Source organism: Orbicella franksi, chromosome 1 (genome assembly GCF_964199315.1).
Source record: "Orbicella franksi chromosome 1, jaOrbFran1.1, whole genome shotgun sequence".
Classification (NCBI taxonomy): Eukaryota; Metazoa; Cnidaria; class Anthozoa; order Scleractinia; family Merulinidae; genus Orbicella; species Orbicella franksi.
Genome location: NC_138145.1, coordinates 33,720,444 through 33,733,143, shown reverse-complemented (window position 1 = coordinate 33,733,143; position 12,700 = coordinate 33,720,444). Strand labels below are relative to the sequence as shown.

General features: G+C 41.6%; 2 protein-coding genes across 7 annotated transcripts in view; one reads left to right on the top strand and one right to left on the bottom strand.

The window, feature by feature from the left end:
• Positions 1–12,700, top strand: part of LOC145479127 (putative E3 ubiquitin-protein ligase HERC1) — a 304,004-nt gene that overhangs the window by 125,013 nt on the left and 166,291 nt on the right. For all 6 annotated transcript variants that reach the window (XM_081457396.1, XM_081457404.1, XM_081457389.1 and 3 more), the window contains exons 19-23: positions 5,975–6,196; positions 6,455–6,634; positions 7,174–7,288; positions 8,408–8,589; positions 10,503–10,780. In XM_081457396.1, the coding sequence (XP_081313522.1) occupies positions 5,975–6,196; positions 6,455–6,634; positions 7,174–7,288; positions 8,408–8,589; positions 10,503–10,780 (977 nt within the window). The remainder of the gene's footprint in view (positions 1–5,974; positions 6,197–6,454; positions 6,635–7,173; positions 7,289–8,407; positions 8,590–10,502; positions 10,781–12,700) is intronic.
• The window catches only part of LOC145479610 (uncharacterized), a 385,465-nt gene that overhangs the window by 369,702 nt on the left and 3,063 nt on the right, over positions 1–12,700 (bottom strand). The window lies entirely within an intron of this gene.

Sequence of the window (12,700 nt, the reverse complement as noted above, 5' to 3'; positions counted from 1 at the left end):
CCTTACAAGAGCTGCAGAAGCTTAGACAACGAATAGAGAGAAACCAAACAAAGATTGATGCTTTTTAGGATGAGTATGGTTCCAATGTTGAAAGTGAAGCAGAACTGCGCAGGCTGAAGCAACTGCAAAAGAATTTACAAACAGATTTAGAAAACGCAAAAAAAGAGGTGGCCGTGCTTGAAAAACAAAAAAACAAGAAGAACAAGCAAAGGTCGACAGACTTAGAGCCAGCCTCGCGGCAAAAGAAAGCGAAAGAAACAACGTCGAAGAAAGGTTCAACCAAACAAAACCGTTGGACGACCTCAAAGAGCAGGAAAGCGAGCTGCAGTGCCAAAACAAGGAAGACCAGGCGATCATCCAAGATGAGAATGCCTCGCCCTCTGAAAAAGAAGCCGCAGAAGGCAGTGTTGCAGAAAGAAACGAGGAGATCGCCCGTTTGCAAACTCAGATCACGGAAAGGGAAAGGGGGCGGCCTCTCTTAGAAGGGGTCAAGGAGATCTTCAAAAAATATGGCGTGACGTTGAACACCATTCTTCTCGCCGCCGGGACCACAATCGGCGCTGTCATCGCGGTCCTCACCAGAGGTTTGAAAGCCACCAGCAAAGCTTTGGGGAACGGCCTCAAAGATATTGCCGCAAAACTCGGCTCTCTGCCGCCCGGGCTGATTGGCTCGATCGTGAGCTTCCTGTTCAAAGCCGCCGGCCAAGTCGTCGGGTTTCTGGCCGAGCACACCTGGCTGCTCATTCTTGCCACGGTGGCCTTTTTGTTCAAAAAATATTTTAAGAAGCAGCGTTAGCTTAGCGCCAAGCCATGAACAGCAACGCCGAAAATCCAACAGCACCAACAATTACCGCCGTTTTGTTAATTTCGTGTTGCGGCGTTTTGTCTGCAGCCTCGGGCTCAATTTTTTTCGCCGGTGGCTGCGCTTGCTGAGTTTCGGACGGGGGCAAAGCCCCCGGACCCCCAATGGTGTTTTCTGCCGCGCGCAGCGCAGCCGAAGCTGGTTTCCTGTGGGGTGGAACCACACGCCCCCGATTCGGCTGTTGCAGTTTTGTGAATTGGGTTGGACAGGTGGCTATTGGGCGGGTTAATTTTTGACGGGCCGCCTGCCATGTGTTTGAGCCCAGCTTTTTTTTTCTCTGGGTTTACCTCGTTATTCACCCCCAGTTTCATTCCGGAGACTGCCTGTTTCAGCTTGTTGTTGTAACCGATCGTGCTTGCGGTGTTGATTATCATCTGCGTGGGCATGAGCCACGCCATGGGGGCAACAGCAAGATTGAGACTGACCTTCGCTTGGTCCACCGCGAGCTGCTACCTTTGCACGCTCGCGGCCAAGTGGGGCTGTCTGATCGCGTCTTCCATCAGCACCAGGAACTCGCTCTGGGCTTCTCACGCCCGACCGCCATTGCCGAGAATGCTGCTGCTGACGTTGACTTGCGCACCCAGGACACAGTAAACGAAAGCCTCGATTAACTGGTTGATTCTCGACAAGCCCGCCTGCGTCAAACCGTTCGCGGTGTTGGGTGCGAACCAGTCTGCGTGAGCATCAGAAGCGGTCCCTGGCTCGATGTAATAGATCAAGTCCCCATTTATTGCTTTGCCGCCTTCATCGCTGAATTTGTTCCATCCCGGGTATTTATAGTCGGTTTTCGACGGGCCCGCGCCAGTCGCGTACACGTAAACGCTTCCCAGACCGTGGTTTTCCCCGTGCGTGAAGCGGAAATCGCTCGAGGGGACAATGCCGAGCTCGCTGCATATGCTTTTGTACGAAGCGATGTTGTAATGATTTTTGTATTGGTTGAACAGCGGGTCTCCGGGCAAAGTGCTCATGCTCTGAATTCCTCCAAGCTGGTACAAAATCCGCCTGACCGTGAAGTACACGTGGAATTTGTAAAAAGCTCTTATCTGCGGGGGGAGATCCATCCCGCTGTCAAAGATTTCGCGAGAAACTCGGCACCCCTGTGTCGCGCAGAAAACCGCGAAGTTGAGCTGCTGCGGCCAATATTTCATCTCAGGCCCTCCCAGCCAGCGTTTTGATTCGACTGCTGATGTGTGCCTGAGTTTGGTTTTTTCAAATATTTCACGGAATTTTGTCGTGAAATATTGTTCAGGCGTGACGTATATTTGGATTGGGGCGTCGAATATTTTTTTCAAACTTTGCACTTTGCCGTCGAAAGGTATGGGAGAGACGGGCAAGGAAACTTTTGAACCAAGCGGCGCCAGCTGGTAAGGAAACCCTCCAATGGCCCCCGAGCGCTTGTCTTCCAAACCGAGCGCCTTTTTCATTTCCTCGCTCCAATATTTTTTGTCTGAGCCGAAGACGCTTTGAAGCGAGCCTGGACCCTCTTTGAAAAAGATTTCTTCCGTTACGTTTTTTCCGTCGGTACTCCCCTGAGCAATAAAACGAGATCTATCGGCCTAGGGGAAATGTGCCACAAATTCTCTCCATGCCTTTGCCTTGGCTATTGCGTCTTTTATCACAACGTTAGGATCTTTCCACACATTCGCCATGTATTTTGAAGATAATTTATTTGTTGAATATAAAAATGGTTGTTCTCACTTTTGTTGCGGAACAGAACGGCGAGACCATCTATTTTGAAGAGCCGATACCGAGAGTGCATTTCATGAAACTCATTTCGTGCAGTTTATACAACAGCTGGTACACTTTGGAAAGACAAGGTTCTGCCACCTTGGGAAATAAAGGCAAAAATATCACTTTGGCAGTTTCTCAAGTATTCCCAGGGCATTACAATTTAGAAAACATTGCGCAAACAATTGGCAGTCTGTTCGCAAGATATGACTATAAGTTGGAAACAGAAACAAACAATCCTCTTGGCCAGATTATAATCAAATATTCTGGGTCAAGCCCGATTGAACTTGATCGCGATTTAGCCAATTTTCTCGGTATTGATCGTAAGCTGCCGTTTATAACCTTAGTAAAAAGACTTTCAGCTCCAACGACATATTTTATTCATTGCAACTTGATCGACAAACAAGAGAATCTGTTCAATGGCAAAAGGTCAGATATCTTGGCCTCTTTTGATGTGAAAGGGAAGCCTTATGAAAAAGTAAGCTACCAGGCTTCTCCGCAACAGGTATTGCGGAACTGCTCTTCAGATGAGTTCATAACTAGCATAACCATTTGCGTGAAAGGTGAAATGGCGAACTCTTTGATTTCAAGGGCTTCCCTCTTCTTTTTGAATTAGAATTAATTTGAACACAATTTTATTTATTGAAAATAAAATGGTTTTTCTCACTATTGTCACGCAACGGAACGGCGAGACCATCTATTTTGAAGAGCCGATACCGAGAGTGCATTTCATGAAACTCATTTCTTGCAGTTTGTACAACAGCTGGGACACTTTGAAAAATGAATTTTCGGCAACCTTGACAGAAGGAAAAAAAAAAGAAACCGCTAAATTGCTCCCGGGGCATTACAGTTTAGAAAGATTTGCAACACACATTGAAAATCTTTTCGCCCAAAGTAAATATAAGTTGGAAGCAAAAATTTACCAACCTCTTGGTTAGCTTGTAATCAAAAATCCCGGGGTAAAATTGATACATTTTGATCGTGATCTTGCCGATTTTCTTGGTATGAGGCAAAAGCAGCTGTTGTTTGTAACCTTCGTGAAAAAGATTATTTTCTCGCTCATGGAATATTTCATTCATTGTGGCTTGATCGACAAACAAAAAAATATATTTAATGGCAAAAGGTCAGATATCTTGGCCTCGTTTGATGTGAAAGGGAAGCCTTATGAAAAAGTAAGCTACCAGGCTTCTCCGCAACAGGTTTTGCGAGACTGCTCTACAGACCAGTCCATAAATAGCATCACTATTAGCGTGAAAGATGAAAACGGCGAACTCTTTGATTTCAAGGGCTTCCCTCTTCTTTTTGAATTAGAGTTAAATTAAATTTCTATATATACGCAATGTCTTCGGCGAGTCTGTTGCCACCAAGTGCACCGCCTGACATCTATCCAAGCCTTCCCGAAACGATAAATGCCGAGAATTTCCGGCTGACCGAGATAAGCAGAATTGAAAAAGAAATATCTGCTGAGGTCGAGCATTACAGGCTTGTGTTGAAAAAATACAAAAAAGCCCGGAAAGCGCTTCATTATTCCCTGGTTGGCCTTGGCACCTTCACAGCAGTTCTGTCTTCTGGGGCTGTCGCAACATCACTCACTGGTGTTGGAATTGTTGTCGGCGCGCCTGTTGCCGGGATAGCCGCTTTATCTGGCGCAGTTTCCACTGGCCTGTCCGTTGTCAACAAGAAGCTTGAACGCAAAGTCAATAAGCACTCGAGAATCCATTCTCTGGCTATTGCAAAACATGACTCGATTGACCTCGCTGTCTCACACGCTCTTAATGATAATCGGGTTTGTGACTCGGAGTTTCAACTGATCACACGTGAAATGCTGAAATATCGCCAGCTTAAAGAGACTTTACGCTCGAACTTCGCACGAATACAAACAAATCCGATCCAGCCAGATATCGAAAAAATAAAAAACCAGGTTCGGGACCAGGTTCGGGAAGAATATAGAAAAAAACTTGCGGATTAAACAGCAGACTTGAACTAAATTTTGAGCGAAAAAACACAAAACTCTCTCTTTGTCTTATGAAAAACAGATGATTGTGTTACACCGCGTTACCTTCACGCGTGACGTTGTGACTGGTTACGTTACTGTCACGCGTGACGTTGCGTGACAGGTCACACAAAAAAAGCAAAACCCTGTCGGGAGGTGCTCGTTGGCTGTTCTTTGCCTAGCCCCGGCTAGGACTTTTCCCGCCGCTGACAAGGTGGCTGTCCCGTTTTACCTCCGGACAAGGTTTGAGATCCCGAGGGACCTCTGAGCACCTCCTAGTCTCCACTGGGCCGGGGCGGGTTCACCCGCGGTTGTCACCGTGGACGGTCTCACCCCATACCCCTGACAAGCGCCTGTACGTGCCGTATTAGGAATCAGAGGTGGCCACCCTCACATCCCAAAGCACCATCATTTGCTCGCTGATATATTGTATTGTTTCTCAAGCTATATACATTGATCCTGTCGCCGATCCTTTCACTTGTGGTGTGCTCTCTGTCCTTCGAAGGTTTTCACACTTATGCATGTGCTTTTGGGTGGCGAGATGATGTCATGCTTTAGCTATATTTAGAGCTTGGCTGAATAAATTTTATCCCAACAACAGCTCTGAAGGCCAAAATGCTTGTGCTGTTCCACGCTATTTTCTTTATTTTCACAGAACTTTCTTCGCCCGTTTGGCAGAAAGAGGTCAGACAGATAACATATCAAGTCGTTGAAGCCATGCAAGAAGCAGAGGAAACTTAAACAGGCTCGATCGAGGCCCTTGTTCAAGAATATTTCATGTTACGAGCGATCGAATGCTGTGATCGAATCTTGCTGTTTTCTCGTTTCCTCCTGCTCGCTTCGCTTCGGCAGCTTCTGTGCCGAAAAAATAACTTTAAGCGCGTTTGCTGGGCGTATTTTTTTCGTGAATTCTGTTCTGGCTCGTTATTTTCGGCCCAAACAAAACATCTTGAGTTGTCCTCTATGTTTTCCTCTATGTGCCTCTGTTGTGAGTAGTATATGGTGAGGCATACAAATACTATTTCAAAGAGGGAGCCGAATTTCACTGTTCGCAGCCCCCAGGTTCAACCGGCCCGAGCCTGTGAGGGCCGGACTTGATGGTGGGGGCTGCGATAAGGTGAAATGAGGCTCCCTCTGCGAAATGGTATTTGTATGCCTCACCATATACTACTTCCCGCATCCCACCAAACCTATTGGGGACCCTGTGGGAGCTCCTTTTCATAAATTTTTTTTCAAACATAACTGAATGTAATTAAGTTTATGCCTCCAAAGTTCTACTATTCTTACTGCATTTGTACTAGCTTTGTGCTACTGTGCTTGTAGAGATGGCAAATCTACAGTGTATAGTATTTAACAAAATTATGTTTTTTTTTTTACCTCTTTACTTCAAGGTGTTCCTGAGAAGATTGATCCAGCCTCACTCCCTGTTACTGAATCAGTATCAAGTTGGGTGTGGTTGATAGATCTTGAGAGGGCTTTGGCTCTTCTGGTAGGACAAACATTAGGAAGCATGCTGGCAGGCCCTGGTGTGTCTCATGAAGAGAAAGAATGTGAAAAGTGGCTCAGTTCTCCACTCCTGTGGAATGGTCTAGAAGACAGAGATCCTGAACGAGGTACTTGGTTTTTTTAATTAATTTTGCTCCTTATCAGGAATAATAATTGACTAGGGAAAAAAAAGTTAGTGGTATTGCCCCAGCACAGTTAAGCAAAAAAAAGGTTAACCAACCCAAAGAAAATGAACCGCCTAATTATAGTTGAAATCAAAACTGAACTGAGATGATTCAGATCAGAAATTAATTGCAACACATAAATGTCATGGTTGAGTGACTAACTGTTGATCCTTGTGATCAATTCGTTTATTTCGCTGACAGAAAAAGTCATGGTGGTATCGCTCTCCAGTCTTCAGAATGACTCAGTGCCTGATAAGGTTGAAGTGACAAAGTTTAATCTTCCTGCTGACATTTTATTGCTGCTGGATTTGGCTCACGGCCCTGAATCTGATGCTGGTCATAATCTTTGGGTGAAAATGCAGAACTATGCCAAAAACAGAGGTGCAGTATGGTATTCTTTTTATTTCATCTTTGAGCATGTCAATCTAGTTCTTTGCTTAATTTTTACTTTATTATTAATTATTGTGAAGGTTACACTGGATCCTAAATTGTTACCAGTTTTGTAAGAGCATTGAGATTATACTCAAGTAATACGCTAGAAATAAATTATTATTGTTATTCTTATCGTCGTCATCATTATTATTATTGTCATTATCATTAACATTATTATTATAATTCTAATTCTGATTCTAATACTGGTAGTAAGAGTTAGGTAATTATTACTGTACTACTGGTGGTACATGTATAGCGTTACATTTTAAGAACTTTCTTGTGCACAAGCAGGGCACAATGCTTTGCCCAACTGAGTAATAAAATGTAATGATGTGAATTTTCCTTTTATACACACTTGCTGAAGGCTCAGAATAATTTATACTGAAAACTTGAAGTCAGTTGCAGGAAATTTCACAGTTTGCCACTTGGAAACATGGAAATTTAACATGCACATATTAATATAGCACATTATTTATTGACCTTTGTAGACTGGGACACAAGTGAGGTTGTGAATATTCCCCTTCTGGATACTGTGACTCGCTTCACATTTTCCTCTCTATTAAAACACAGTGGACTCTTACCAGCAGCTCTCAGAAACTCCAGGTGAACTAAGACATTATTTTCCTGGGAATTTGTTTTGTAGTGGTTTACCAACTGTTCAATGAAAATCAAACTCCCTCTTACAGGGCATTACTTGGTGGGTGGTGGTGGGGGGTTGAGGAGGAAACTGAAGAACCATGGCAGAGTATTTTTGACAAACCTCAACTGAGATGTTTGGAAATGTGGTCAGACACTGTCTTGAGTGTTTGAAATATCTTCTCAATCAAAACTGAAACTGAAGAGGAAATGGAGGAATCAAATCACAAAAATCTGTTCTAATTAAGATCACATCACAGTCACTATTTTGTTTTGAGCTGAGGTTTTAGTTCTTTTGAAGTATTCTGAAAAGTATGTGACTGTGTATTTATTGGAGTAATCACTGAGGGGAGCTTGGTCACAGGGAAATGCTTTCAAGAAGATCTTTATCAGTTTAACTGCCTGCATACATGTACATCATCTACATCCATTGTGGAATTCAAACTACTAGATAAAATTTGAATGCTTTGCCGAATTACGTGAACCTCTCAATTAATCCAGTAGATTTGTATTAATGGTTCAACATAGTGAGTTTGGGTTAAGGCTAGGGATGCAGATTAGGATTAGTTTCTATGGCTCAAGGTTAATTAGAGAAAGGTTTTAAAATTTAGAGAAACTATCCCATTCACTAACAGGAAGTACATGTAAGCCTTGAAGATGCAAAATTAGGTTGTCTTATCATAAAGGTAACCACATTAAGGCTGTTTGAGTTTCTTTATTATTTACCTGATTTGTCTATTGACCGTTTAATTAAGCTATGAGGATTCAGAGTGACAGATGGGGTGTGCATGTACAGTAGGAGAAAGTTGCAACTTTTTTTTGCCTTAATTGCATTTTACCAGTAATTTTTGCATGTATGTACACGTAGTTTGATTTATTGTGAAAACCTCTAACCCCCTAAAGATAAAGCTGGAGCATGACATAATTATTATTTCATAAATCTCATAGTACCTGTTTGTTGAGTCCTCATTATAGCAATTTTTTTATAATATTTAGCTCAAATTAATATAATTATAAGATTTTTATGCAGATTTGTATAATAACATGAATACAAGAACTTTGAAAGCCTTACTCCTTTACATGTAGGTCCAAGGAAATGATTGAAATATACAAGAGCGTGTACTGTCTCCGTCAGCGATTGCTGTCTCTTAAAGACGGAACTAAAATTAAAAAGTCAAGTGGTATGGACATTTCTGGTGAACAGTCCTCTAGTGAACATTCTGAAGAGGAGGAATCATCATTGTTACAGCAAGAAGCTTCAAGCAATGGTGAGCTAGTGTATGCATTGTTTGAAACTTAGGGTAAATTATTTGGATACTTAGAGATGTGTAAATATGAAATCCAATTTTTTTTTGGTGATGGATGCATTTATGTATTTGACCTGTGGCCCAATTGCTTAACCGTACCATGTTATGCAAAATGGTATTTTAGAACCTTTAGCTCCAAAATATGAGGCTTTGTTTGAAAAGTTAAACAGTATATCACTAGAAATATCTCTCTGAGTGCATTTGAAACATATATTCTTGGTATTTAATGTTTTGTTTATGGATGTAAGAGAAAGAAATCTACAGCACTTCAAATTTGAGACTTAAATGGTCACCAAAATCCTGTAGTGTCTGTACTGCCATGTGATTTACAAGAACCACTTGACTAAATGTAAAATAACTCTACATGTTTTTTGTTGTGGTTGGGTAATATACAAATAATTATGGTATTTATGGGGATTTTAGTTTTTAATTGTTGCAAAAAAAAATAAATGGACACAATAACCAAAATGAAAAGCGGATTCATAGTGGCTCCAAATCTGCTCCAACCAATATTTTTTCAACTATGCAGAGTTTAAAAGTTTATAGTCACCAGACTTGTTTTTGAGTGTTTGATGTCATTATAGCCCTCATGATCAATTAAAATTGAGATGTAGCATTGATCAATAAAAGAACAAGTGCTAAAAAATGGTGGAAATTCTTATGAGCCACCTTAAGCCCAACCTCGTTCCCAGGGTCTCTCATCTTACCGCTCCCTGGAGCGAGCGAAGAGAGACCCTGGTTGGGTCTGGTCACGTGCCACTTTGACAATTTAGAACATCAGGGAGTGGTCTTCTGTAATCAGCAGTTTGTCGTGTTGAGCTTTGTCGCGCGCTGCGACCGCCACATTACCTGCGACGTTTATCAGTACTTAGCTTTCAGACTGAAATTTCGAATAACATCTGTTCCAACGTTTACCTAATGGTTAAGCAAGTCTGTCTCGAGGCAATTTGGTGGTCGTGATTTTCAGTGTTGTCATCTTACCCACTGGATTTATGGAAAGTCAGTCATATTTCAACTGTGGACGTCGAGCAGCGTAATTTCATCCCGTAGTAATTGTTGTTTCTCCTTTGAATGCACTTGATCAAATTGATGCAAAAAATATGAGAACGTCGCCAGGAAAACATATAGCTTTCTCAAAGTAAAGCTACGGCAGTCTCTGAAGAAAAGCTGGACGAAGATAAATATGATATTCGTGCAACGCACTGTACTTGCAAACAGTTCTAATCAAATAACCGGCCTCGGCGTCACCTGCGGCGGCACAATATAGAATACAAGTAAGCAATACCGCTCCAGGGGGCGGTAAGATGAGAGACCCTGGGAACGAGGTTGCCTTAAGCCGTTATTATAATGTTTCAGTTCATTATGTGACCAGTTGGTCAGTATGGAAGTTGCCTTAAATTGTGTTTCCTACGCACCCTAATCAGTCTTCTTCTTTTAGCAAATAAATACAAAGCGCAGTTGCTTTTGTCAAAAGCAATATCACTGGAAAGTTTAATAAACTGAAGAGAAAATAGCATTGAAATGAAATGGAAACTGTTTTCAATTCCTCTCTGAACATTGAGAACAATCCACATAATGTGACTTCTGTGTTATGCTCTTCTGGATGTAATGTTGCTGACATTGACAACTTTGTTAGCTTCTTAAGCCAGCTAAAAAACAGAGTTGACTTAAAAATACTGCAAATACGGGTTTGATTTGATTTTGAACCCTGAATTCCAGCAAAAATAATGACCTCCCTGGAGATGGATATTGTTGAACAGCACAAAGTTGTAGATTACTCACTAGATTGTTTCAAATATCAAAGCTGCTGAAATTATAAGTTAACAATGCTTATTAACCCATTTTAATATCATATTATGTCTCTTCTTTGCCAGAAAATGAAGTCTCTTTCGCCCAGGTTTTTATCGATGCCTGTAAAGGAGTGGTGCAACGGTGCATATTTCTTCTTCTTGGTGTGCAAACTTCATTTCCAGTTGATTCTGAGGACTTAAACTTTATTGAGACCTTGAATAAATCAAGTTTATGTATGCCATTACCCAGACATTCCAGTGGAAGTTGTGGTGTTGGTCCACTTAATATGACAACTGACAACAGTGATGGTGCTACCTCTATACCATTAAATACCCCTTCTATGGTCAGCCCAAGGAGTGAAGTATGTACAATATTTATATACATATACACTGTATAAATTATCTGAATGTATTTTTTTAAAGGATACCCAAGATACATGTAGCACTACATTTATAATAATCCATTAAAGAAAATTGGGCACTTGTATAGCTTACCTAACGTAAAGAACGCCGCTGCTTGTTCTATTTTTTTCTTGTTTCTCCACGCTCCCTCCCCAGCACTTCCCTTTGCCTCCCCCTTTTCTGCTGCTGTCAAATTAGTGTGCAATCTCCTCCTTAATGGACCTTTTTCACTTGGGCGGTTTGTTTTCCCATTACAGACCACGTTATATTGTCTAGAGAATTGTTCTTTTACCCATGTAAAAATTATTTATTCATATGCACGTGACTATTTGAAAATTTGAAATGAAGAATTCTCAAGAGTATCATCACATGGTCTGAAATTGGGCAACAAACCGCCCAGTCGAAAAAGGTCTATTGTAGTTGTGTGCTGCGACTCAAAGAAGGGAGCTAAATTGATCTAGCTTTCTGTAATTCCTGTCTAAAGGACATTTGGTTAAGGACATCATTAAGTACAATAAAGGTGGAAATGTATTCGGTGAAACCTGTATTAAACGGACCCCATATTTAATGGACACCCTCTATTAAGCAGACATGAGCTTGAGTCCCTAAATTTTCTTCACACATTTACTGTAAAATATACCTGTGTTCAGCAGACACCTCTGTCAGTTAAACAGATGCAGACACCAACATTAAGCCATTTTGTTGCACAAAACCTGCAATAAGTGGACACTTTAAGGGCATTTTACTTCTAAAGGTTCAGCCGAGACTCCTGTAACATTGTTCAGTGATGTTGTTTTAAAGCTAGGTGATTATCAACCTCATTCCCAGGCTCTCTCTCCTCTGCCTCCTTTGTTCATTGGAAGAAAGACCCTGGTTGCGGCTGCTCACGTGACCATCTGTGACACAAACTTTTCCATGGGGGTAGAGTCAACAAATTGTTTTTGTAGACCTCAACTGAAGCAAAAGAAAGGCGATCACTGGTCATCGCTGATCATCACTATATTAAACCACACACAGGCAAATACGCCTTCGAAATTCTCTGGTCTTATTTTAAGCTTCACACAGGTTAGACAAAATATATTCATATAAATCCAGTATCACTCTGATTTCAATTACAGCCGGTTGAATTACTAAGAAGTAAAACTGTTTCACTGTTTCATGCTACATGAATTAACCTCATTGCACATTGTTCGCTATATAAAGCGGTGTTTTATTTACCATTTTGCAAAGTATAATTCTTGCCTATGCCAAGGAACTGTGTTTAAACATCTGTCTAAACATAAACTTACATAAACCTGATGCAGATGAAACTGTATTACATGTAAAGTGCAGGCTTATGTCAACAAAACTGTAAATCAATTACCTCCTAATTCAAAGATTTAAGAGACTGATCCACTGGTTTCACTTCGATTCGGTTTGTGACGTTTTACATGTGCTTAGTGTCGAAAAGTTTGAGCTCCATTCGGCTGCCGAATTTCTTTGTGAACTAAAGTCTTCCATATTTTGGAGACGGCAGAAATAATGTAGCATTCTTTGTTGGCAAAACTCCACATCAAATCCTGATAAAGTGGGTAGTTTTTAGCGACTGCTCGAGGTTTTGAAACCCACAAAGTTTTTCGCAGCAACAATCAAAACACTCTGCCACCCCTCCTGCCCAACAGATTTTTTTACCACCCAGATTCTGGGTGGTCATGTGACCAGCCGCAACCAGTGTCTTTCTTCCAACAACCAAGGGAAGCAGAGGAGAGAGAGCCTGGGAACGAGGTTGGGTGATTATTCCAGATTGACACTGACTGGACGTTGTGCTATGAGCAGTCCTTGATCTCACACTGTGTTACACTGTGTTACAAAAGGCCTTAATAATTAACTATTACTGCACA